This window comes from Eptesicus fuscus, chromosome 15 (assembly GCF_027574615.1).
Source record: "Eptesicus fuscus isolate TK198812 chromosome 15, DD_ASM_mEF_20220401, whole genome shotgun sequence".
Classification (NCBI taxonomy): domain Eukaryota; kingdom Metazoa; phylum Chordata; class Mammalia; order Chiroptera; family Vespertilionidae; genus Eptesicus; species Eptesicus fuscus.
In genome coordinates this window covers 27,746,344-27,772,227 of record NC_072487.1, presented here as the reverse complement: position 1 = coordinate 27,772,227, position 25,884 = coordinate 27,746,344, and the positions used below count along the sequence as shown (strand labels likewise).

General features: G+C 38.6%; 1 protein-coding gene across 1 annotated transcript in view; it reads right to left on the bottom strand.

Annotated features, from left to right (window-relative positions):
- The window catches only part of PTPRD (protein tyrosine phosphatase receptor type D), a 335,371-nt gene that overhangs the window by 135,755 nt on the left and 173,732 nt on the right, over positions 1-25,884 (bottom strand). Inside the window, exons 15-19 of the mRNA XM_054727642.1 lie at positions 25,677-25,777; positions 24,576-24,835; positions 13,528-13,618; positions 8,137-8,346; positions 2,180-2,340 (exon numbers count right to left, since the gene is read on the bottom strand). Of these exons, the coding sequence (XP_054583617.1) occupies positions 2,180-2,340; positions 8,137-8,346; positions 13,528-13,618; positions 24,576-24,835; positions 25,677-25,777 (823 nt within the window). The remainder of the gene's footprint in view (positions 1-2,179; positions 2,341-8,136; positions 8,347-13,527; positions 13,619-24,575; positions 24,836-25,676; positions 25,778-25,884) is intronic.

Sequence of the window (25,884 nt, the reverse complement as noted above, 5' to 3'; positions counted from 1 at the left end):
GAGTTGACGTTTTCCAAGCACATCAAAGGAAAACTTAATGTTAAATTTAAATGTTAACAATTATCAAGGTTAAAATCCTATGTCTTCACATTGACATAACCAACGCATAGATCTCTTGCACACCTCTGTTCAGTGACCTGATTTAAGGATAGTCAGATATATCCGCATGAAACACAATTTTAAAAAATAAGACAAGCATTTTGTCCATTTTGCAGTATCACAAAATGTCATGTGATATGGTCTAGAAATGCAACTGCCAGCAAGCACATGTTTTCTGATCTGACTCCCATAGCAGGATGTGGTAACCTAAATAAATATTTCACTGAAAACTTTTATAATTTACTCTTGCTTTTAATTATTGCATTCTCTTTGGGTAATAAGTGCAGCTCATGAATAGCAAAGGCTACCGGCTCTTGCTTGGATTCACCCATCTGTTACTGTTCTGGGGCATATGGTTATTCCCCGTTTCCTGCTCTTACCTCTTGTACAAGACAGAGGCGTCTAAATACAATGCACACCGGTAAGATACACATTGGAATGAGAAGACTGAAACCATCAACTAAGAGGAGATTTTGGGCTTCAATCACTTGCTATTTTATGACACAGATAACTGAGTGACCATAGTGATCAGGGAAAAATAATTATGGGTATTGCTTTCATTTTTTCTAGCTCTAAAATAGGATAGGCAATTTAATGCGCTATGGTTATGAATTTCTTTAATTTGTCCTTTTTTTTCCCCCTTAGCCCACTCTTTACACTGAAATAAAATGGAATGCAGCTTCGTAAGAGAAAGTTTTTCAGAGAAGTGTCTGGAAGGATATACTCTTGAGTCAAGAGAAGAAGTTATAAAAAGTAAAATAAAGGCTATTCCAAGAACATAAGAACATATTTACAAAAGGAATACCAGTAAAGAGGTAATTAATGTAAAAGAGGTAATTAATGAAGGGAACTATATGGATAGGAAAAAGAAATACTGGAGATAAGATGATCAGATAAAGCATGTAAGCAAGAATCATGATGAAGAAACTCTCATCTGATCTTGAAGGTCAAAGTTATGAGGAGAGAGAAAGGCAAGGAAGGAGGGAATCAGGGAGAGAGAGGAAAAGAGAGAGAGAATGATAGAGGCGAGATCGTCAGAGTGTTCTGAAAGATGACACACTACAAAGGAAAATGGGAACACAAAGTTTCATGAAATAAACTTAAATTGGAAGAAAAGTTGATATAAAAGGAGATAATTCAGAATTTAGTCATTCTAAATGTTTAAGTTAATGTATTACATATGTTAATTTTTATAATTTTACATACTTGTAACTTTACAATTCTATTTTTAATTCTAAAAGTATTTAGAGGTAGAATTATTAATATTCTCCATTCTGAATAAGCAGCGATCTAGGGAGAATCATCTTGCTTCTATGTAATGAAGGCAGAAATAAAATTTAAAAAGTGGACAATCAGAAAACATGGGGTAGATGTGAACTGTTTGTATCCTAATTGTAATCAGAGACACTAACTCAGACTGATATTTGGGAGTATAAAACTGAGGTTATTTTTATAAAAAGAAAATGGTACTTCACATTCCTCTTTGGACCCAAATGAGAATTCAGTATTGAAGATGTGGAATAAGGGTTAGAAGAAAAGCAGGAAGGAAAAAGGTTATTGACTTCCACTCTTTTCCCTTCACTAATCTTCAAATGTTTGCTCCTTGGCTAAATTTTGAGAAATAGCTACAGGAAATCTCAGCACATATGCAATTCCAGTTACATATATTCCAGAAATGGACACAAATGTGCAAATTTTAGTTTAAAAAACCATGCTGAAATTGAGCGATTAATCGTTTAAAAACAATCAAATGCAAGCTTGTGTATAACCATCTGCTTGTGAATGTACGAGTGTCTCAAATGTCATGCAAAGTGCTCATACTGCGTAAAATACTCAGAAGACAGAGGCTAGGATTCGGGCATGCTGGGCAACAAAGTCTATACCACACACACTGAATGGGATTATAAATAGTGTAGTTTTTACATTTTGTTCTAACTCTAATGCAACCACATTCCAATGACTACTGGGGCTACAGGGAAGTATTTCTCCTAAAATCAACCACATAATGACCACAGAAGGATTAAGTCTTCAAATATAAGAGAGCCCTCAAGATCACAATAGAAATATTGGGCAAACCTACCTTTTATAGAGAAGAATAGCTATAACAATGCAGATGATAAAGACCACTGCAAGGACAGGGCCTACAACCCAGATTAAGCCTTCTTCTTCATCGGTGATTGGCTGTGGATCCAGATCCATTGACACAACAGGGTCTGAGTAGGGACTGGTTGCATACATCTTCTGAGGAAAAACAGAGTCTATGTTAGTTACAAGCTAATGTCTTTCTGGTGTTTATCTTTTGCATTAGAAGTGGCAAAAATTTGAGATAGTGGATTTGATAGTAAGTGTGTGAAACAATGTTAGTAAATAAAAAGGAGGAGAGGGGAGAGGACAAGGGGAGGAAGGAAAGAGGGAAAGTAAAGAGAATCGGCAATTTAAATTTCCTTATATGGTGAAGTATTTTATAATAAAATCATTTTAGATGGTATAAAATTATTCCAGATATACTTTTTCATTGGGGTCTATCCATGGCATATGAAGTGATTTATGAAGTATGGTACTAGTAATTAACCAGTGGCAAAATGTTCAATGAGCATTCACACTGTGCCAACGTGTGCCATGCTATGTGAAAATCAACAGGAATAATTAGCTCCAGCTCTCAAGACATTACCACTCAGTTAAGGAGTCCACATTTATAAACTAAACATTTATAGAGCAAAATATTACTATTTAATTAAAAGTTAAATTATGTAAGTCATCCTTAATACTTAATGTATATTAGTTAGGAAATAGAGGCCGGACAATGGACAAAGTCTACAACTTCAAAAGAGAGGTCCAATGTTCAAATTACAGATGCAAGATGTATGAAACTGATGATATGGCTTTCCAGCACATAGAATATTTATAACTTAAAAGGATTTTGCAGTTCCCATTCAATATTATTACAGCTACTGCTCAGAGGTTGGTGTGATTGTTCCCAACTGATACAGAATAAAGGGAACCCTTATACAGTGCTGGGGGGAATGGAAATTGGTACAGCCCTTATGAAAAAATAGAATATTGGCTCCTCCAAACATTAAAAATTGAACTATCACACAATCCAGCAATCCCACTCCTGGGTATATATTCAAAGGAAATGAAATCACCATCTTAAAAAGGTATCTGCACACCGGTGTTCACTGCAGCATTATTCACAATATCTAAGGTATGGAAATAACCTAAGTGCCCTTTAATGGATGAATGAACAAAAAAAAAAATCTGTATACACACACACACTCATAGACATGTACAATGAAATAGTATTCAGCCACAAAAAAGAAGGAAAACCTGCCATTTGCAACAGCATGGATAAATCTTTCTGAGGGCAGTGAATAGAATGGTGACTGCCAAAGGCTGGAGGGAGGAAATGGGGAGATGCAGGTCATAAGGTACAAACCTTCAATTATAAGAAGAATAAGTTCTAGGATCTATGTACATCCTGGTGACTATAGCTAATAACACAGTAGTATATGCTTGAAATTTGTTGAGAGTAGATCTTAAGCATTCTCACCACATTCAAAAGAAAGGGTACTATGTGAGATGATAGATGCATAGATGTGTTAATTATCTTGATCTTGGTAACCATGCCACAATGTATGTGGATATCAAATCATCATTTTGTACACTTTAAACATATACATAATTATGTATGTTAATTTTTCCTTAATAAAGTTGAAAAAATACAGTTACTCAAGTGAAAGAAAGGACTAAGTGTCTATGAATTTGGCTTTTATAATATTTTCTGCCCCATTTTAGCCCATATTAAAACTCTTCTCTTAACTCTACCCCTTTTTAAGGCCTTATCTTTCCCTTTTCCAATAGAGACCAATCCACATCTCTGGGCTGCCCCTCCTCTCCTACCACTCGCTTCTCATCTCTTCTCACTCCATCATTGGTCCGAGTCAATTATTTGACAAATCAAATTGTCATTATTCAGTTCTTACTCTTCCAGACATCTTTTCCAGATCTGCCACCGTTAATCACGCCTTCTTTAAAACTCCCTCCTCTGGTTCTCTTAATTCTGTACTCACGTAGTCCCTTCCTAACCTTGCCAACTGAGTTAATTTCTCTGCATCCATCCCATGCCAGCATTCTTACATTTTATTTTCTGCTAGTCTCTCCTCCTCTCCCTTAGCTGGCAAGGTCACCTCCAGCTTTAAATACCAACCTCTCTGCAGATTACTTTCTCACTAATGTTCCTAAACTTGGAATCTCTGCTGAGTTCCAGACCTTCATTTCCAATGGTTTCTAGAGATTCCTACATGAATCCCCAAGTTAAGAAATGCATGTGTGTTACTTCCCTACTTCCCAGGCATACGCTCCTTCTAACTTTCCTTTTTCTCTCACCCTCTCAATAGCTAGGAATGAAACAGTGCTGATTTTATCTTATTTATGTACCCCCAAGTCCATCCACCTTCTTTCCAATCTCATGAGTACCACTTTTCTTCAGGACTCATTCATGCTCATTCCAACCATACCAAGAATTTCTTCCTTCCTTTAACAGTCTCTACTGCCAATAGGGTAATTCTCCTAAACTACAGCTATGAAACCCTTAGGAGGCTCTCAGGAGATTCCTGAATAAAACCTAGACATCTTAGCATGGTCCTTAAGAAACTCCACAATTTGTTTTAAATTTCCTTACCACATACAACATATTCCATCACAGTGAACTCCTTGTTACTACCCCCTAAAACTCTATTCTCTAAGTTTAACTCTCTCACAAGTTCCACAACATTTAGCTCTGGAAGTCAAGCTAATTTTCAAGGCTCTACTTAAAAACTGCCTTCGATGAAGCTAACTTTCCTCAATTGAAAATAATCAATTATTCCACAATTATAGGAAAAAATCATTTTTAAAATTTCAGCCAGTCCTTTTTAATGGCATTCATCTTTTTTTTAATTTTTATCTATGCATATGTCTTCTTTTCTTTAGTGAAACTATAAACTTCTGGAAGGCAGGGATTTATGTACTATTTGTGTAGCTACTTAAATCAGCTAGCCCAGAACTTTACAATGGTGAGTCCCCAACAAATCTTTGTTGTCTAAAATAAAATGTTCACCTGTTCAAATGGCTGACATTATCAAGGTATAAAAGAATATGTTCATTTATTCCAGGATCAGTAAATATATTTAAATTTTTAAGATGCATTTTTAAAAATATGGCTAAGGACATCAATTCTCATTTTAAGTGCGATAAGCCGAGTAGTCCAGCTGGAGAACACATGCCCACGACGTGTTTGTTAACTAGTTTCCCTTCACATTCTCCTCACCGTGCCCAGAAAAGACATCAATAGGACTAGGAGATTTCTAATGCATCAAAAAGGACAACAACTCTGGATATTTACAACCTTCTCCGAAGCCGATAAGAAAAAGATATGTACAGTGTAAAGCTTTACACAAAGGACTTGACAAAGACACTACTAGTAAATATCCAGGAAGCATGATTCTTCACATGGGTATAACTGTTTGTTTTGGTTCACACTTTCCCCTCTCCATTTGTTGGTCAGACTCAAACTGTTGGGCAGACAAAGGTAAGCGAACACTCTGACTTGAAATTCTTGACCAAGAGCCTTTGAGATAATAATCTTGGTCAGCCAAGGTGGAAATCTAAGCAGAGGCTTTCCCCAAAGCACATAGCTCAGGAACCAGAGATGTGTAAAGTGAAAGGAAAACAAAACCATAAAAATGGCACCAGCCGTGTGAAACGTTGAGTTTGTTCAGTGTGCGGGGGTACCAGAAAAGACCAAACTTGGGTCATTTTGCACCCATCCTCCTATGTTCTTGAAATAAATCAATGGATTGAGGTTGAGTTTCTGTCTTGTTGAAGGGAGACATTTTCTCTATGCAAATTATCAGTCCTCCCTTGAAGTGATTAGGTGGATTAACAATCATTCATAAAATCAGAGGCTTATAAAAGGACAGGTATCACTCCTAACATTACACTAGCTGAATACGAGTCTCTTCTATTAAGTAAAGGCTGGCCTGAAAACATATATGAAACATAAAAGCCATGCTGTTAGCTTTGAGAGCACCCTTGAGAAAGATGAAGAAGAAAAGGGACAATTCAGATAACGTATCTGGGAAAAATGCTAATTGCATAATGAATGAAACAGTGTGATGACGCACACAGGAAGGTGTAGGCGCTTCATCAATGGTGATGCATTTGAACTCTAGTAAAAATGTCTGGGCGGCACTAGAAATCAGAGCTCTGATAGGTACGAACGGCCTAATGATCTCATGAGATTTCTCCTCTTTGCTGGATTCTCTGATCTACCTCAATGGTCTGAATTTGCTTTCTGAAACATCCTAGAGCTATTTAAAGAAAATTGCTTTCAAGTATCTAAAAGTCCTTTTTAAAGAAATTGAAAAGATGATTTCCAACATTCCATTCCCTTGATGTTTTGCCTTAGAACCTTCAACTAGAGAGAGGAAGCACATCCGTGCATTAAAATTCCAGGAAGCCCGTCGCTTTGTTTTCAAATGACATTCTGTGCACAAAGGTAAACCAGACAGAAGGGCTGCCTTTGTGTTTTGATTTTCCACGGGGGAACCCTTCAGTCCTTTGAAGAGAAGCCCGGCTGCACATGCTCACACCGGATGTGGAGAAATCTTTGGTACATCTCAGGCATCTTATACGGTAGTGACTGGCTCAACGGAGTGGCCACCCCTGTCAGTTTTAGACCCTAATCTCTTAGAGACACAGTTTAGAATAAGCATATTAAATGTTAATGCGAACTGCCACTTCAAGAGCCACCCCCTTCCTATCTCCTCTTTCTCTCTATTTAACATTCAAAGCAACTGAAGCATACAATGACATAAGAGCAGGATGAATTGCATAAAAGAAGACAACTCATTATTTAGAGTACCTTCGGAATTCTCAGTTTTATTGACTTATTTTCTAACTTTCTGGGGTTTCCTCCGATAAAGTCACTGGTAAAATGCGACAATGAAAGAAGCTGGCTGGGCCTGCCTTTTCCTAGACAGAGCTTCCCTATGAGTCGGGACAGAGAGCGCGGTGGGCTCGCCGGCAGTCATAGGCGAATAAATACCATCACCCCTTGTTAATATTTTCAAATACCTGCAAATATCCCGTGTGTAACTGCAGAGCTTGTTCCTATTGTAATCATACAGGCTGATGTCTACTAGGTATTATACCAGATTTTTTTTTTTTTTAAATAACAGCCATTTTAAAAGGATGAGGAAGGATATGTGAGGACTAATGGCTGTCACCCTCCTGTCAATACATGTGTCCCATGGAAAGGTCTGGGGAACCATGCCCCAACAATTCGGCACTTCATAGATTAGAAATCCCCTAAACTCCCTGTTACAGACACGGCCCTGTTTGTAAGGAAAGCTCAAGCAGACGACCCAGCAGTGTCCCCAAAGCAGGCCGCTGTTACAGCGTTAACAACAGCTCCTAGGAAATAATTAGGATGGCTATACCTACGCATGCCCGAATAACCAGATTCTGGTGAAAATGTATAGAATTCCATAGGAAATAGATGGTATCTCCCCCCCCGCCCCCCCGCAAATGTATACACATTTTAACACAGATAATTCACTTAATGTTTACTCTTTTTCAGAGTTAACTGATTTGAAATAATGAGTGAAGCCAGACTAAGTTCTGAACAAAGAAAATTCACCCTAATGTGCCACTAGATATTTTTAAATTGTAATACATAAAAGATAAAGTTTACAGTACAAAATTGGCAACAGTCAACGAATAGAGGGCACACAAATACCTAATGAAATGATTCTTGGTGTTTATGATTCCACTGCTTCACATTACCAGCAGTGCCTGGACCAGAATGGTCATCAGTTTGAAAACAGGCATTGACCAAAAAAAAAAAAAAAAAAAAATTGTTCATTTCTATAGAGTCTTTTAAATTTTGAAAATGAACTGTATGTTAATAAACCCTGACTTTATAATCATTCAAAACGAGTATACATTTTTGGGGAACCCCCTGGCATGTGTTAAATGCCAACACAATTAACTTACAGACTCTGCATGTTCCATCACTGCTAACACAAAGAAGACATATTCTTGACCACTTTGGAGTTGCTTGTTTGTGAATCCTCCATAATGTTTGTCATCTCCCAGGGTGAACTCCGTGGGAAGGACATCAAAGTGAGCGGCTATATATGGCTTTAATTCAACTTCTCTCCCATGACGGAGGCTTCTGCGTTTCCTGGATATCTCTTTAAGCAGCTAAGAAGTAAAGTGGGAAATAGAGAAAGAAATGTAAACAATAACCACCCAACTTGATGATAGTCTCATGCGAGAAGTTAGTTCAGGACTGGGAACAACCCCAGGGCCGCTTGTTCACTCTTCATGCAGCATATCACCATCACCAGAACCTTGGTTCTCGCTCGCAAGTGTGTGCCTTGCTGTCAAGGTAAGAAACTGGACTGCTACTGCCAGGGCCAGGCTACCGACACAGGACAACTAGGTCCTTTAGTGGTGGCTCCTGTCATTGTCCGCCCCAGCGAAATCTTCTCAAAATGGAAGAGTGCATTCGAACTTGTCTACAGAAAAAGCCAGCTTGAGTCATAAAAGCTTGTCAATTTGGACTCTATTGTTACTTATTAAACTAGTACTAAACTCAGATAAAGCCACCTAAACTTTCAATTATTATTAATTTTTTTAGATATATTAGTGCCATTTCAGATTGTTTTTAGGAGTGAGATAATTTATATGATGCAAATTCCCTCAAATCTGCAGGAATAATATCTGATGCCTGATTTTTAACTGACAATAATAAATATAGTTATTTATTTAACAACTAGTGGCCTGGTGCACAAATTCGTGCACATTGAAAGGAAATTACTTAGAAGAAATATTTTAATATTGTTATTCGCCCTTTCTCTATAATAGAAATGTCAACCAAATTCACAATTAACAATGACAGATCAAAACACACGCATGCGATTGGCGCCAGATAGAACTTTATATGTATCGCGCATGTGCGAGTCAACGTTTATTTTTAAATTGCTAGTGCACATCATATGGACTGGCTGGTCGACTGGTCAGTCGGATGGACAGTTGGTCTCTTACCCTTTTATATATATAGATTTCCAGCTTGATTTGGCTCTTTGATTTAGGTACTTATGAAAACTTAATGACAAAATTACTGACTACTTTTGTTTTTAAAAATGGAAATAATAATAGTAAAAACCAAACTAGTGATATCTTCTTAGTGGAATGAGACCCTAGCATAAGCAAGGACAGACTTCTGTGATAATAACCGGCTGCAGGTTGTACATATGACAGACACCAAATCTTTATGTCAGGAACTGGTAGCAAACTACAGTCTCTTGTACACAGAATTTTAAATGTGCTCTGCTGGTTTAAAATGACAACCTAAAGAAGTGTGAAAAACAGTCTTTTGATTATATAATCTGTGCTGGTATTTTTTTAGTAACTTTTCACTTATCATATTATCACATTTTCTGAGAAATTTGAGTTTATTGATATAATTAGAATCACATGAAATATAGGTTATTTTATGAAAACCTTTATTAGGTTGGGCATAACCTGTTTAGCAAATTTGGACCATCTGATGATAAATTCAGGTATACTGATCATTTATGCACCATTTGGGTTATAGTAAATCAAGGCCAGAAACTTAGTACTATCTTTCAATTCTGTTGTCAAATTTATATTTACTCATTAGGATGATGAAAATGACAATAGCTCATATTTTTAAGCACTTACTAGGCACTGTTTTCAGAGCCTAAACATGTTGTATTAGTCCATTTACTCCTTATAATAGCCCTACAATTTAGGCTAGTATTGTCCCCATTTGATAAATGAGGTAACTGAGACATAATAGAAAGTGGCAATATATAATTGGACTCAATTGGTGAAATAAAATGAAATTACATGTAAGAGATTTGTAAACCATACTTCTGTTTACTTATTGAAGTTGCACAACATCAAGGAAACAAACCCAACAATTAAGGTAAATTGATCATCTAAGTTGTTTTAACTCAGTCTGTATTTAGACAAATATAAATATTGTGCATCTGCTTTCATTAACACGTGTTAGTGTGTATTTAGATTTCTTCCTCCTGGATTCCTTTTACATGTTATTTTTAAAAATCCCGAGACCATATATTTAATGCTACACTTGAAACGTCATTGCAAAGGTTATTGTTGATAGGCAGTAAATGATGGCCCATTACGTGGGGAAGGACAAATGCACTGCAGATGAGCTGAACAGCTTTTTGAAGTTGGTTAATCAGAAACATTTACCATCAGTTGTTTATGTGACTGCTCCCTTCTTCTACTTCACTGATCAAACCCTACCTTGATTTTATTCATATTTCCGATGTAGGCAACTGTCATAACTCATCCATATCACTGTCATCCCCATGAATACCTTTTGCTAGGGTTTCTTTAGAAGATTTTGAGGAAGTATGTTGGGAAAAAAAAAAAAAGGGTGTGTGTTTGGTGCTCTGTAGAGCCAATGTGGCCATTCGTTAAGGTGAAACCTGGAAAATCAACTCTGTCCCTGCTGGTTCTCTAATCTCTGCTGGATGCTTCCTGTGTTATACTTTAAATGAGTCATGTATACGTAGATGACACTGGAGTTAGCCAGTATGCTGAAGTTAAAATCACAAATAACCACATTATTTTACCGCAGGCTTTTTAAAGTACAATGCGATGAAAAGCTTATGATATATTCCAAGACCTGCCCTGAATTAAATGTAAATAACATTTTAGGACGCATTCGGCCCCAAATCCATTCTGACTATCAATTTCTACTCTGCCCAGTCTGACTTTGACAATAGGAGTTCCAACTCTATAAATTTATTATGGAGAAATTATCCCCAAACAACGGACACATGTGCTTAAAAAATGATATTTAGAGTAAATCCGTTTAGAAAGCTTCTTTTCATTTTTTTATGGGCCTAGATGTGAGGCATACATTGCAACTCCCCTTAGGCCACCATTCTATTTGTTGATATTGATTGTTTGAACAATTTGAATTATACACTGTTCTAAGAAAACCACTTGGTCAAATACATTTAAGAGAGGAATACTGCTTTGTCAAACCTGGCAGTACCAAGCTATAGATAAAATTACTGAAATGCATTTATTATCCATGGTAGAAAAAAGAAGAAATGAAAAACTGTCTGCAGGGATCAGAACCGGAATGAGTAAACATAAAGGAGGTCATGGCCTGCTTTCACTTGCTCCCCTCCACAGTAGTTACAAGATGTATTGGAGGTAATTCCAGAAGATATATCAAGGGCTTTGGTTTTTTTAGTCAGAAATAATTTTCATTTTCCAGTCAATGCATATCTTATTTCTTCCACCATTAATTCTACAATGTGGTCTCAATTATATCAGTAAGAAAAGTGGGTAGCAACCCATCCTGACCCCACATTTTGAATTAATAAATGTTCTTTATCAAACTATTATACAGATTAATGTACCACAATGTGTGGGATGATTAAAATGACCCTTTGTTATGGGACTCAGCGGCACAGACCCATAGAGTTTAATTGCAAGAAAGTTCAATGTCATATAGCGCAATACTTCTATCCATTAGCATTGCTGTGCATTCCGGAGTTTGGAACCGGGCCTTAAACGAGAATCAGCTTCATACTACTTATCACCAAATGGCTCCACCTATAAGGAAATCTTGTCATTTACAACATACCGATAATGTATTATAGAAACGCAGACTTGAAATCTATATGTTCCCATTAACCAATGTCACCCACCCCCCAATATATTTTTAAAAATAAAAAATTAAAAGTATTTGATGTCCTTGTTGGCCTGGATATTAATTCCTTGAAAACTTAAAGAAAAAACAAGTAGAAAAACTCAAAGATTCTATAAATTGTCTTTACATTTTAAATCCAAATCCAACTGAATTTTATCATTCAGCTGAGAATTGATTAATATAATAAAGAATATCCCAGGATTAACTGATTCAAAATGTTGACAGAAGACCAGCTGACCATTTTCCACATTCAGACGAAGGGTAACTATTCCTCTAACATCATGGAAAAATGATTTGTTCCTTTATTATCAACAACGACAAAAAAATAAGATTTTTACAAATTACTTGACAACCTTATTCAAATGATGCCTCAATTTATACTCCTCCAATGCTCATCTAATCACTTAAACAGTGACACAAAAGCATAATCCTAACCTGAACTCATCTCCCCTTCTCCACTTGAGTTTAACTGAGATAAATGAAGTGGATGATGATGTACCCACTTCTAGAGATGACATATGTTTGCCTAAAGCAGCTACCAGCCCTTACCTGTCAGATCACTGCCTCCTTAGTGCAGACATGTATGAAATAAACCTCACTTGCCTGTAATGCATCTAAGGAATTTATGCTTTTCCTTGCTCCATCTGAACTAATTTGAGGTAGGGAAAAATACCTAGAAATCACAGGTTGGGTGATAATATAGGGCCGATGTTGTAAATAATCTCAATAAATTAAAATCTCCCATTTCCCCAAATGGGAGCCTTTTTACTTGCCTTCTGAACTGATTCAAACCAGCGTCACATGAAAACAGCATGTTTCTCTTAAGATTTCAAATCTGAACCCCAAGCATCAACTTGCTGTGGCCTTCTGGTGTATCTGGCTTAATACTTCTGATCACAGCTTTCTCCTCTCACTAGAGGTATATAATAATTAGGTCTTATGGACAACTTCACACTAACTTAAAAAACAACAACCAAATGTTCTTTCTGCAAAAAGAGTATAAATTAAAATGTACTCAAGCTTGTGGTATGATTTTGGAAATTAAAATAATACTCATTTAGTATCTGCTCTATTTTTAGCACTATTTTCTTCTTTTGATCAAAATTTTGTTGTTGTCTGCCTCTGTGGTTAAATGTGATTTTGATTCTGATATCCTACAGAATACAGAATAAGGCAAACATATGCTAATCAGCACAATTCTGTGAGAACCTGGTCAAGGATCTATAGTGGGTCAAATGTTGGATTCTGCTGCAAAATGCAATTTAACATTTGTAACAGCTGCAGCTACCATTGCATTAATGAAGTGGACTTTGGAATTCATAACATTGGTGATTAAGCCTTTGCTGACAATTCACTCACCTTTTACACCTCTGCATCATGTTTTACCAAGGGCAAAGGGCAAAACACTAAAGCTAACAAAGATTAGACAGGTTGTAAGCTTTATTGCAGCTTAATGTTTTTTAATTAAAGCAAAAGGCTCTTTGTTGTGATCCCTAGAGGTTAATACACCCATAGCACTGAACTATCAGACCAGACAGCTGACCAGCATGCAGAAGTCTGCAACTGGATTGGATGCTGAAAGGACTCTGTGGAGAGGAGAATGTTTAGTAAATTAAATAACCAGTGAAAGACACTACCAACAAAGACACACTTACCTCATCTAATTCCATTTCATCTGGACTCTCCCATGGCTTGATAAATTTCCCACGAGATTTCTTCAAAGGCACAATTATTATGTAGTAACCTCTGCACAAGAATCGGCAGACAAAAATAAGTTAGTTCAGAGAGAAAAGTAAATGGCTATATCTTAAATCTTCCACAGACCAGTGATGGAGACAGAAGGCAAATTACGGAGATGGAGTAACTTGTCCATCAATGACAAATAACCACCTGTTCGTTCAATTTTAAAAACAACGTGTGTAGACATTTATGTGTGACTTCAATGAGCCTATAAGGTTATATCACCACGGATGACTGCTCTTTATTAGTATCATAAACAGGATGGGAATACTTGGTTAGGGCCCTGGTGTTGGACACATACAAGGCTGCAAGGGTGGTATAATGAAATTGACCAACACAAGCTGCAGAACCAAATATTTTCTATAATGGCAATTTATAAGATAACTTTTAAAAAGGAAAATATGTAATAAAAATTACTTTAAGTTTATACCATGCTTATATTATGATAATGATAATTTTATTTACATACCTCTAGAATATTTTTTATTTGGGTAAAAAGTTAAAAGCAAAAAAAATTGCTCATAATCTTATAACAATTATGTAAAGATATTAAAAAGTTCCCCTTTCTAACTATCAATTGGTAACCCTAAAGGTAAGTGTGTGTGGCAGAAATTTGGAGATACCCACTACCTAAGGGCCTTTAACATAGATCTCAATGTAATACATCTATAGGAAGAGGCGAAAGTAACCGAGTTCTCCAAATAAGAATAGTTGACTAAAATTTAAGTAATGTATAAAGTTACTTGTCTGCATATAGATGTGGGCTATTTGTAAAAAAAAAAAAATTGCAATTTCCATATAGCCTATAGCCTGCCCTTGTATTCATGGTTAGGGACTAGTTAATACCAATCTGCAGTAGTAAGTATACAATGACTTTGCATGTTAAGTGTATAATAATGGCTAACACATTAATCACTTCCTACTTCCCAGGTATTATATTAAGTGCATAATTTCATTTGGCCCCTTCAAAAATCCTATAAGAAAAGATAATAGACAAAGAGACAAATTGGCGAAATTACTGCCCCAGTTAAAACAGATTGTAGAGGGATACAAATCTATGTATATCTTAATCTTACCAATTGTCTCCCCCCGCCAAATACCCCTCTGCATCACGTAATACTTACTAAGGACCCCATAAATTTTGTGGAGATTTATTTTGAAAGCACACATACACTTTCAGAAGAGAAGGCTGCCACGCAGGGGCAAGGGCACTAACGTTATATCACAGAGACCAATAACACACACAGGAAGGCCTCTTTCCACTTATCTCAAAGCAAAACCTGCAATAAACTCAGCAAACCCTCCTTGATAAAGAACCCTGTTTGCATCAATGCCCCGTGTAGTAACCAGTAGCCTGTTGTGGCTTTGGAGCACCTGGAATGTGACCTGTCTGAACTGAGCTTTGCTCTCAAATATAAGAGACATAGATTTAAAGACTTACTATGGAAAAACGAATGTAAAATAGCTCAGTAATAATTTCTAATAGTCATCATATGTTAAAATGATAATATTCTGGATACACTGGGTCAAATAAAAAGTAGTTTCACGTCTTTCTTTGTACTTCTCCTGTAGCGGCTAGAAAATTTAAAAATTTCACATGAGGCTCTCATTATATTTGTTGGACGGTACCACTCTAGAGCATTCTTGTAAAGAATGTGGCGTCTGGACATCTATAAGGCCCAGAATTCAGGCTCTGTCACTTGTATGCTGTGTGATCTTGGGCTGATCCTTGAACATCCCTGAATCTCAGTTGTATATTCTGAAAACTGTGACTTGGGGTGGTGATCACAGGCAATACGGTATACAGGTAATGTGTTATGGAACTGTGCACCTGAAACCTGTATAATTTTGTTAGCCAGTGTCACCCAAATAAATGAAATAAAAAGATAAAAAAGAGATTAAAATAATACCAGACTGTTATTTCGGGGGAAATAAAAGCAAATGTATTCAAAGCACTTAGCACAGTAGCGTGTGGCATATTGCACTAAATGGATGCACATGCTTCTGGCTGATATTGACCATCAGGGTGGGAGAGGTGCACCTCAACTACCTTATTCAGGACCCAGTGAAATTCCCCGAGATGCAGTTTAAAGTACTTGACAAACTTCTTTCTCTCTCATCGAGAATTCTATGACTATACCTGAGCCCTCTCTCCATGGTGCTCTGAGCAGCTATCAACAGACTCACAAGATCACATCACTTAGCCATTCATTTTCTTTCCTACAAATAGTCATGATGATCAAGGAGGGGAAGGAGAATGAAGAGTTGGAGTGTGTGAGAGGCTAGAACCTGTTTTTTTTTTTTTTTAATGACCCAGAGTAAGCTTCCTCCCCTCCCGGTCCTCCCACCACCTGAAGGATTTGCCCAACAAGTCCATCATGTTAAGTGAGCACTGAGGGGAATGACAGGGGGTGCAACCAAGCGTAGGAAATAACGCTGCAGATGTGCTTGATAAACACACTTGTCAGGGAACCTCCTGCATTTCTCTACCAATCATACACAGTCAGGACAGGTGCTCTTTGCCTAAAGCGATGATAATGCACATTGTCATAGAGCTCCCACTGTCCTCGTTCAGAATCGTATAAATCAAGGTGAAGCTGATAAATTCTATTAATTTTCCTTTCTGCTTTCATACTTCGAGTTGCCATTCTTGTACATGAAAAAAGAAATCCATTCTTTCTTCTGCAGCACTTCCCACTATTTATATTACTACTTGCAGTTGGGATAAGAATTGTACAGCCTCCCCATCAGTAATTAATTGTGTGGCTGGATATGATCTCCACTGATCTCTAAAGCATTCATTGACAACATCACAGTGGAGCCTGCTAAAAAGCAACTCTCTTCTCTCTTTTTAAATTGCATTGTTGTTGTTTTTTTAAATGTTTTTACTGATTTCAGAAAGGAAGGGAGAGGGAGAGGGAAAGAGAGGGAGAGGGAGAGGGGGAGAGGGGAGAGGGAGGAGGAGAGAGAGAGAGAGGGGGAGAGAGAGGAGAGAGAGAGAGAGAGAGAGAGAGAGAGAGAGAGAGAGAGACATTGATTAGAGAGAAACATTGATGAGAGAGAAACACGGATCGGCTGCCTCCTGCATGCCCCTACCAGGGATCCAGTCCCCAACCCAGGCATGTGCCCGGACGAGAACTGAACTTAGTGACCTCCTGGTGCATGGGACAATGCTCATCCAACTGAACCACTCTGGCCAGGCTCATAGCAACTCTTGTCCAGTGAAAGACCTGGAGTGGAGTGCTGGGAGTTTGGAACTCCATGTTACAGAATGTCTTGCCTGGTTCTAAATTCATACATTTCAACTTTGTTCTCTGCAACTGCGGTTTTGTAAACACCAATGTGGTTGCTTTTCCGGAAACCTAGATTTCCCCAGAGTATACTACTTCCCTTGAAGTCTCATGTGGTGGCTGTTTATTCACTCCTCCTCCCCCACCCATGAACCTCAGGGTTAGGACTTGGCGTTTCTTTTCAAGGAATGGCCCATGAACCACCACGGCTCTCAGATCCTTGAGATCCTTGAACTCTGCCTTTCTAAAGCCAACATCCTCCCCTCTACCATGGCTGAAATCTGTGATGGCCTTTCTCTGTGCCTGAACCCAAGGAGCTGAACACAGCTTGGGAAATAACACACAGGGCAGAAGGATGCCATAAATTCATGATCAGCGAACTCAAGCCCTCAATACTGCCTGGAAATAGACCACAACTTCTTTAGTCACCTAGTCCTTCAATTTTACATGATAACGTTTTCAAAATTCCTCCCCTGGCCTCAAACCTGAAACCTCCTTATCTTCCCACTAGAAGATGGCCTTATCACTCATATACAGAGAAAATAAACACATTCAGACAGAATTTCCCTCAACATCTGTCTACCATACTACAAGCCTACCTACATCTGTACACACCAAAATCTTTCCTTTGGGTGGAGTAGGAGGACTGGCCCTATTTTTTAAGGCCAAGCACTCTTTCTTGCATTGGTTCCCATCATTTCACTCTAAGGAAGTTTACCATACACTAGCGATTTTCAACCTTTTCCTTCTCATGGCACACAAACTAATTACTAAAATTCCTCAGCACACCAAGATTTTAATAAAAGGGTAATATGCAAATTAACCATCACTCCGTCACAAATATGGTGGAGTCCACAGCCACAAGATGGCAGCGCCCAGTCTCCCCAGCCTCACAGGAGTCCCCCAGTCCTGGAGGGGCTGCTGCTGAGAGCGGGCAGCACAAGTGGCCTGCGGAATGCTTGCTTCATTGCCACGGCAATGGAGGGCCTCTGGGCAGCGGGCACGGAGCAGCTGGGGTGGGATGCTTGCTTCGTCGCCACAGCGATGCCCCAGCCACGGAGGGCCTCTGGGGAACATGGGGGCGGCACAGCCTCCGCGGCTGAGCGCAGGCCTGGAGAGGAGACGGCGGGCCTGCCTCCCAGGAAAGCAGCGCGGCTCCTGGCGGCGCACTGCGGTCCCCACCAGCTTCCGCGGAAGTGGCGGGTGGCCTACTGCGTGCGATATTGCGCGATGGGCTCCTAGCATATTTTTGCTGATCTGACAAAAAAAGTATACTTTTTACATTCATTTACACTAGGTGGCTATTGTGTTGGCTGCTGTCATGTTATTTGATAATCTAAGGAAAAAGAGGTCAGTGCCCCTGCCTAAAGTCAGGTATTACATGTTTTAAAAATCTTGTGGCACATCAGCATGCCACAGCACAGTGGTTGAAATTCGCTGCTATATATCACACCCCTTCTCTTTCTCACATATGAATATCTCGGCTTCTTCCACCTCATTGGATCCTATACATTTGCTTTCCAACTTACATAAATATCTGCCACTTAAAAATAAAGCAAACCACATCCCATTCCAGTCATCATTCCTTCTCTCTCCTACCCCTTACTATCCAAATTCTGAGAAGAGCTGCCTGTTCTTGCTGGTCTCCATTTCTTTACCTTCCATTCACTTTCTGGTTGATGAGGCTCCTGCCTCATTAGCCCACCTCCCTGTCCTTGCCAGGGTGTTCGGTGGCCTCAATCATGTTACATCAAAAGGAGAATTTTTGACCCTCTTCTCTCTTGATCTCTTAGCAGAATCTGACAATGTCGATAAGACCCTCTCAGTGTTTTCTCTGTATCTAACTCTCCTGGTTCTATAGTTCTATTCCTGGGCACGTTACCCTTGTTTCTCTAGCAGGATTTATCATCTGTTACCCAGCAATTAAATGATAGAGTTCCTCGAGGCTCTGGCCAAGGACTCCTTTCCACTCCTTCTCTTCCTTTGTAATGTCATTCCAGCACAGAGCATCACTTGTTACTACATGCAAATGATTTACAGACTCACATCTTCAGCCAGAACGCTCCTCTGAACACTTCAGGTTTATCCAATTCCAACTTTAGGTCTCCATTTCTATGTCACAAAAGTACTTCAAATTTACTGTGATTAAAACAAACAAACAAGCTCTAACCTAAGTGTTTCCCATTAACAATCTGCTTTCACTCTCTCCTTCTCTCATGCCCAACCTATTACTAAGTCCTATGGCTTCCAAACCCTACTGTTCCCTACTGTGTCACCACCCCAGGCTTATCCCATTGTCACCTATCTGGATTGTTCTGTCCTCTCCTAACATTCTATCACTATAGAGTTTAGACCCCTGTTGTTTAGTCTCTGCCCAAACCATATGATCTAAAAAAAACTTGTTTACGATTGGAAAAAAATGCTTTTGGAATTAGATCAGTGAAATTAAATGAGTGAAAGTAAACTGCACACTCTGCTTTGCCTGTCTGACTCAAAATTTAGGCTCAAAACACCCTTTTCAACATAGACTTTAGCTAATAGGCAAATAAATAACTTCAGAATAAATATATTTAGAAAGCCCTTGACTACTTACAAAGTAAGCTGTGTTTTTCCACTATATTAGATTTAATTAGATAAGTTAAATCTAACCTTCAGAATTTTAATTATATTAAGTAAAGTTTTACTAATTCTATTTAATATGTTATCACCAAGGGGCCCAGCTTCACATAATTATACGGGAAGCTAAGCTCTGGCCTTGGTGGCAGTCCCACTTCAAATTCAGCCAGGCTTTTTGTATTAGCAACCTGTATTAACATCTCAAACTCATTATTTAACTGGGAGGTCAAAATCCATCTCCAATTTTAATAATGTTGTTCTTTTCATAGCTTTTTATTTTATTTATTTTTTGCTATAGTCATTTGGGTAGATATCAGTTAAATAAAATTGATTTAACATAGACAAACCAAAGCAGGTTGAATGATTTTTCTGGTTTCCATGTTTAAATTAAGGTTTTCCACCTTTTTAGCTACTTGCTGTCAGAAAAGTTACTAAATTATCTTAAGTCTCATTTTCCTCATTTATAAAGTGGCAGGTGATAATGGTGACCTGTGGGAAGCCTCTCATCTAAATTCTCATGGAAAACTGCTGTGTGACACTCATATGTTTCCAGGATCTGTGGCCATGCGTATATATGCCTGGTTACTGTGGTACTAACATTTGTCTGGGCCAGTCCTGTCAATGCCTCCTTGTTGTGGAGTGCTTGATTGTCTAGCAGCTTGGCCAATTCCTTGCTTGGCCAATGAATTCTATGGCTGTGGAGCCACATGTGTGCTCTAGAGCAGCGGTCGCCAACCAGTGGTGGTCTGTGAGGTCCGGAAGGTTGGCAACCGCAGCTCTAGAGCCAGACAACCTGCACTCAGATCTTGCCTTTCTGATTCTGCTACGGTGTCGCCAGGCAAGTGAGTTCATCTTGACACTCCCTCAGCTTTATAATGCCAAGCGCCCTTCTTGAGAAGACTATATCAGTTACTGTGTGCACTGTCCTTCTGAACAGCACTATTAACTATCAGCATCAACTCTATGACCTTGGCCAGGCTGCTTAGGCTCTCTGGGCCTCACTTAATTTATCTGTAAACTAGAGGACCGATGCACCAAGATTCGTGCAAAAATGGGCCTTCCTACCCCTGGCTGCTGGCACCGCCTTTGCTCTGGCCAGAGCCGCCTTTCCGCCTTCCCACACTGCTCAGAGGCCCAGAGTGGCTGGGGTGGTGCGGAACGCCTGCATATGCAAATTAACCCGCCATCTTTGTTGGGTTAATTTGCATACTCACTCCTGACTGGCTGGTGGGCTTTGCGAGGGTATGGTCAATTTGCATCTTACACTTTTATTAGTGTAGATGGGGAGAAGGATGCCCACCACACAGGGTTATTGTGAGGCTTAAATGAAACCTTCTAGTATCTTCAGTTCAGTGTAAAGAACTTTACAAATTCAAGCCTTTACCACCTCAATGACAACATGTGATGAATGAATTATTCCTCATTAAAAATTAAACAGATAATATATTACTTCATTAAACTGCTAATAGTGGCGGCACAAATTTTATGAAGCAACATTGTAAGCCATGCTTCCAAGTAATATCTTTTTTTTAAAAAAGAAGAAAAAGTAGAGAATCTGAAAGCCAAATTAGCAAGACCAAAGAAATGTAAACTTTCATAAAATACCCTCCTTCCTCATCTCTGTTTCTCATAAATATAAAATGCTACAGTGAAATTAGCTTATGTTAGGTACCTTCTCTTAGTATAATCTGTGGGATTTTTTTCTTACCACCCGGACTAAAATCCTGCTCTATAAACTCACAGAAGTTTTGACTACAACTTGCTTCTCAAACACTGTGGGCTTGCTAGATTTTTCTGCCTGACCCCCCTGCCTCTGAAAAGCATTTAAATTAAAGGCGGAAGCCCTACAAAATTCCTGGTATCAGAACCTGCTGTTTCCTGGGAAATGGGATCTTTCCCTGAGGGAGCGCCTCTGCGTCTCCAGACAAAAATCAAGTGTGGACCAATTCCGAAGAAGGAGCTAAGTCCGCATCACATTTCCCAGGGACAGATTGGTTTGCAAGGGGTGAGGAGTTGGGGGCAGTGATCAAGACTCCCAATTATTGTGGCTGGAAATGAGAAAAGCATGGGTTTTGTTGATAAACAAAACAGCTCGTCAATCACCAAAATTGCATTTGGCTAGAAAACAAATGGAAGCATTTTTCTAGATAGCATTCACCTAAATAAAAGTTAGCAGCCCACCTATAGGTCTGGAATCAATTGCTTCCTCCCCTCATTTCACCCATAAAATACTGAAAAAACTACATTCCTCTCTAATTTCTGTACTTGCCAATTACTGCAAGTGGCACTACTTGGCACACAGGTTCTTGTAATATGTGACCATCCCACTTAAACCAACCTAGAAGAAAGAATGGGTAACTTGCTGCTGTAAGAAGCCCCCAAATATAAATTATCTAGGTGTTCTTGGTGCTTTTTTTTCTAACTGGAGATTTGCTCTTTCATTTCTTATAGTTCAGATCCTTTTCCCTCTCAAGTACTTTTCTAATTTAGTCTTTTGTTCTTTTCCCCAGAGCAGCTAGAATATTTTTTTTTTGGAGAATCTCTTTATTTCTAGAACATTTTTTTGTGTTCCATAATGATTTGGTTTCTTTTTCTGTTTCTTAATGGTCTCTTCTCTTTGTTACCAAACTCTTATGCCTTTTCCCTGATTCCCACTTCAAATATAGGAGGAGAAAGTAGATAAAGAAAACGAAAAGAAAAAAAAAATTGAACAAGCTAAAGAAAAACACCAAAAAACAGACTAGATTCTGTGATATTCTCAACTCATTCAGAATTTGGAAAATGAAACAAAAGTCTTCCACCAATGGACTAAAATGCCATTTCCCAATAACGTCTAACACATTCTACCAAGCCAATATAGTAAATATCCACTGAAATATTTTTTCATATAAGTAAAATATTGGAAACCAATAGTAAATACTACAAAATATATTATTCTCTTCTCATCTTTCAACTGTTCTTTCTCTGAATAGTCAGTGCATTTTTTTTAATGGATTGAATTTAGAGTCCATATTTTTCCCCTATTCTTTCATTGTTTGCAATTCTTGTAACTTTTCTAAATCTTTTTCATCCCTCAACACTCAGATGAGATCTTAGATCCTTCCAGATACCTCCTCCCCTGACATCCAAGTTGGGCTAAATCTCTATACTCACAGTCCTTGGCAGACTTCTCCCACTATATTCACATTACCTATTCCTTTTCTCTGTTCTCCTATGGTAAGATAGGGCTTTATCTCAGTCATCTCTCTATTCCCAGTTCTAGTGCTGGAAATATAGTGTGTACAGGATATATGTTCATTGGATGCCAACTAAAAAGTCACAATGGATGGAGAAGACATAGATGAGTAACAAATGCCAAGTCTTTTTCTCGTTTAGGCACCATCACATATGCTGTCCTCTTGAAACAGTGTCTCCCCACCCCCACTCCACGGGCCAGCTAAGTGCATGTCATTCATTAAGCCTTAGCTTAGATGTCACTCTCTCCAGGACCCCTTTTCCTACCTAAGCAGGATCAGGAGCCCCCCTCCTGTGGCCATCTAATCTTTGGAACCACAGTACTCCACTTCAACAGATCTTTTTACATGTCCAAATCCCCTAATTATCTATGTTGTGTAATATCAATGAATAAGTCTGCATTATCCCCACTAAACCCTTGAAACATTGTCTGGCACTATGGTGGGAGATAAAAAAAATCAACAGAATATTTAAACAAGTCAATGGACAAATATAAACACACTTTCATATTAAATCTTGTTGGAATAAAAATTACACTAATAGTTCATTCTCTCTTCCAATTTTATGAATGACAGAAAGAGAAGAGTGAACAAAAATGGGTACCTTATTTCTCAGTGAATTTATTTTCATAATAATCTTTTGGAAATTTCATCATCTGGTTGAAATCATCCAATTATTTTATCGAAAAAATAGTAACTGAAAATTTTTTTTCAGGAAGGGTTGTTTCCTAAATTTCACAAATACCACAATAGCAAAATCTTCTTGTTTATAACTTTACTTTTTAATAACTAATTTTTTTCAGTCCTATTTTTCAAGTTTTCTGGAGCATTGGAAAGTGCTTACTGTAAATTTTCTTCAACAATTCCTTTGCTATGGCCCTGGCTCAGTTCCCCTAACTTCCTAACAAGCTTTACTCTATGTCCTGTACTTGCTACCTCCTCCTGCCTCTTATTTGTCCTTCAAAATTAAATTCAGAAACTTCCTTGACCCTCTCCATTCCAGTTTGGCTGCTCTTGAGAATATAACTCTATCATTAACACATATTACATCTATTTCTCTGTGTCCCCCACTCTATGGTAAGCTCTTTGGGGACAGGGATCACAACTTTTTTATTCTCCATGGCCTTCCACCATGCTCATACTTAATACACTTCAGTGTCAATACTTTTGTTTTCTGTTGGCTATAACTAATGAGCTATGCTGGGTATCTATTCTATTGGTTACAACCAACTAACTATATACAACCAACAAACTACTAATCTGACTGGATCTAACTCTCTACTGAAGGCCCACTGTGCTCCATTCAACCCAGAAAACCTGCATTTTTCACTTACATGTTTTTCCCATGTCATTCTGAATTTTAACTTTTGAAATTTCTTTCAGCACATGTATAAAATTCTAGTGTCATATACTTTATTTGCTTGTCGAATCCCCCAAAGTTCTTTTAGTGTTATTGTACTTTATAAGTCACCCCCACAATAATTTGCCACGTATCAGAGCCATTCAACTATTCACCTTCCTCCATATATCATTACATAGACTCCTTTACAGCAACGACCATATTCTATTGGCCGCTCTACCTTTCCTCAGTAACACTGTTCCTGGAACACACAAAATACTAAAGGTTGAAATAATGAGAATCTGTGTTACAATGAACACCAGATCACAGCGCAGTGAATAACCAAACTACAGGCCTATGTAGAAGATTCTGTTACTCTGTGTACAGCGATGTATTCTTCTATAACCCTACAACCCTGAGATTTAACTTCCTTTTTCGTTTCCTGGCATTTCTACCCTTCAGCCCTAACCCTTCAGGCAACTTACTTTATATTCTCATTCGCAGGTACTTCGGGCAGCTGCACCGTAATCATGCCATCCACGTTGGTCTTCCCGATGAAGGCGGGCTTGGTGCGCAGCACGTCCGGCGCAGTCTTCGCCGTCACCCGGTGCTGCAGCCCCCCAGCACTGTTCCCACGGTTTGTCAGCACGAATGAGTACGACTTCTCGGGCTTCAGGTTGACAATTAACTTTTGTGTCGCTCGACCATCCACTTCTTCTACCATTTTCCCATCATCATAGAGAATCTAGGGAAATACCACCGATCATAGAGAGGCTAGGTATGTTTTCTAAACTCACGTGCACTTGCTTATAGAAAACGCATACCAGATCAATTTCAATCTCGGGATAGTTCCTAAGCCAATAAGTACTCACAAGTTCTAGAGATCGCATCCATTTTTCATTCTGTTCTGACTGTGTAATGATAGAATATGTCTAACTCTAGCAAAAATACACAAAGAAATGCACAAGAACTTTTCAATTTTGACTTGTCAGTTGTATGTGACAGAAATGGAACGTGTGCGGAAATGCTTTAGGTTTCCAATGTATTATACACATCACTTTTTTTCTAAACGTTTCCATTCCTGTTCCTAAATATATTTTAACTTTCAAAAATGTTTCTCTCCTCTTTATTCTTTATTTCATAGCCTTGTACTTCTTGCGAGCTTCTCTCACCATCTCTCCATGGAGTTTAAATTCTCAACTAGAGTTTAAAATGTCTAAAGAATTCAGGCCAATAAGCGTATTTTTAAGATCTGTTGCATTATATAGAGGTAGAAACCATATACATTTCCTTTTCTGGGGGAAAAACAAAACCACTAGCTTAGATGTGAAAAGTTTAACGTGCAAATACTAGGTCACCTACAGAGGGATGCCAGCACTGGGCTTGAGCTCCTGCCCCCTCTTCAGAGGGGAAAGGCCACACTGCCGAAGTGCCAGACTCAGTCCAGAATGGGAAAGCCACAAATGAGCAAGAATGTGTTCCAGAACCAAAGCGGTCTGTTTGCTTTGTGGTGACTCACCCAGGTGGACTGCCCCCGGCCCCTCCAATTTTGCCTGTGATTTCTGACACAGTCGGAAACCACTTACCTTGAAAGGCATGGCGGAATTATAATTCTCTGGAATCTCCCAAGACAGCAGCACTGAAGTCTTCATTACTGCTTTGACATGAAAATTTTTTGCGAACACTGCTGGAAAAGGAAAAACAGTGTATTTAAACCACTCCTAAAAACCATGACCTGTCCTTTACCACCTTGGACCACAGTGCTTACGCTAGATGTTTTCTACTTGGATCAGA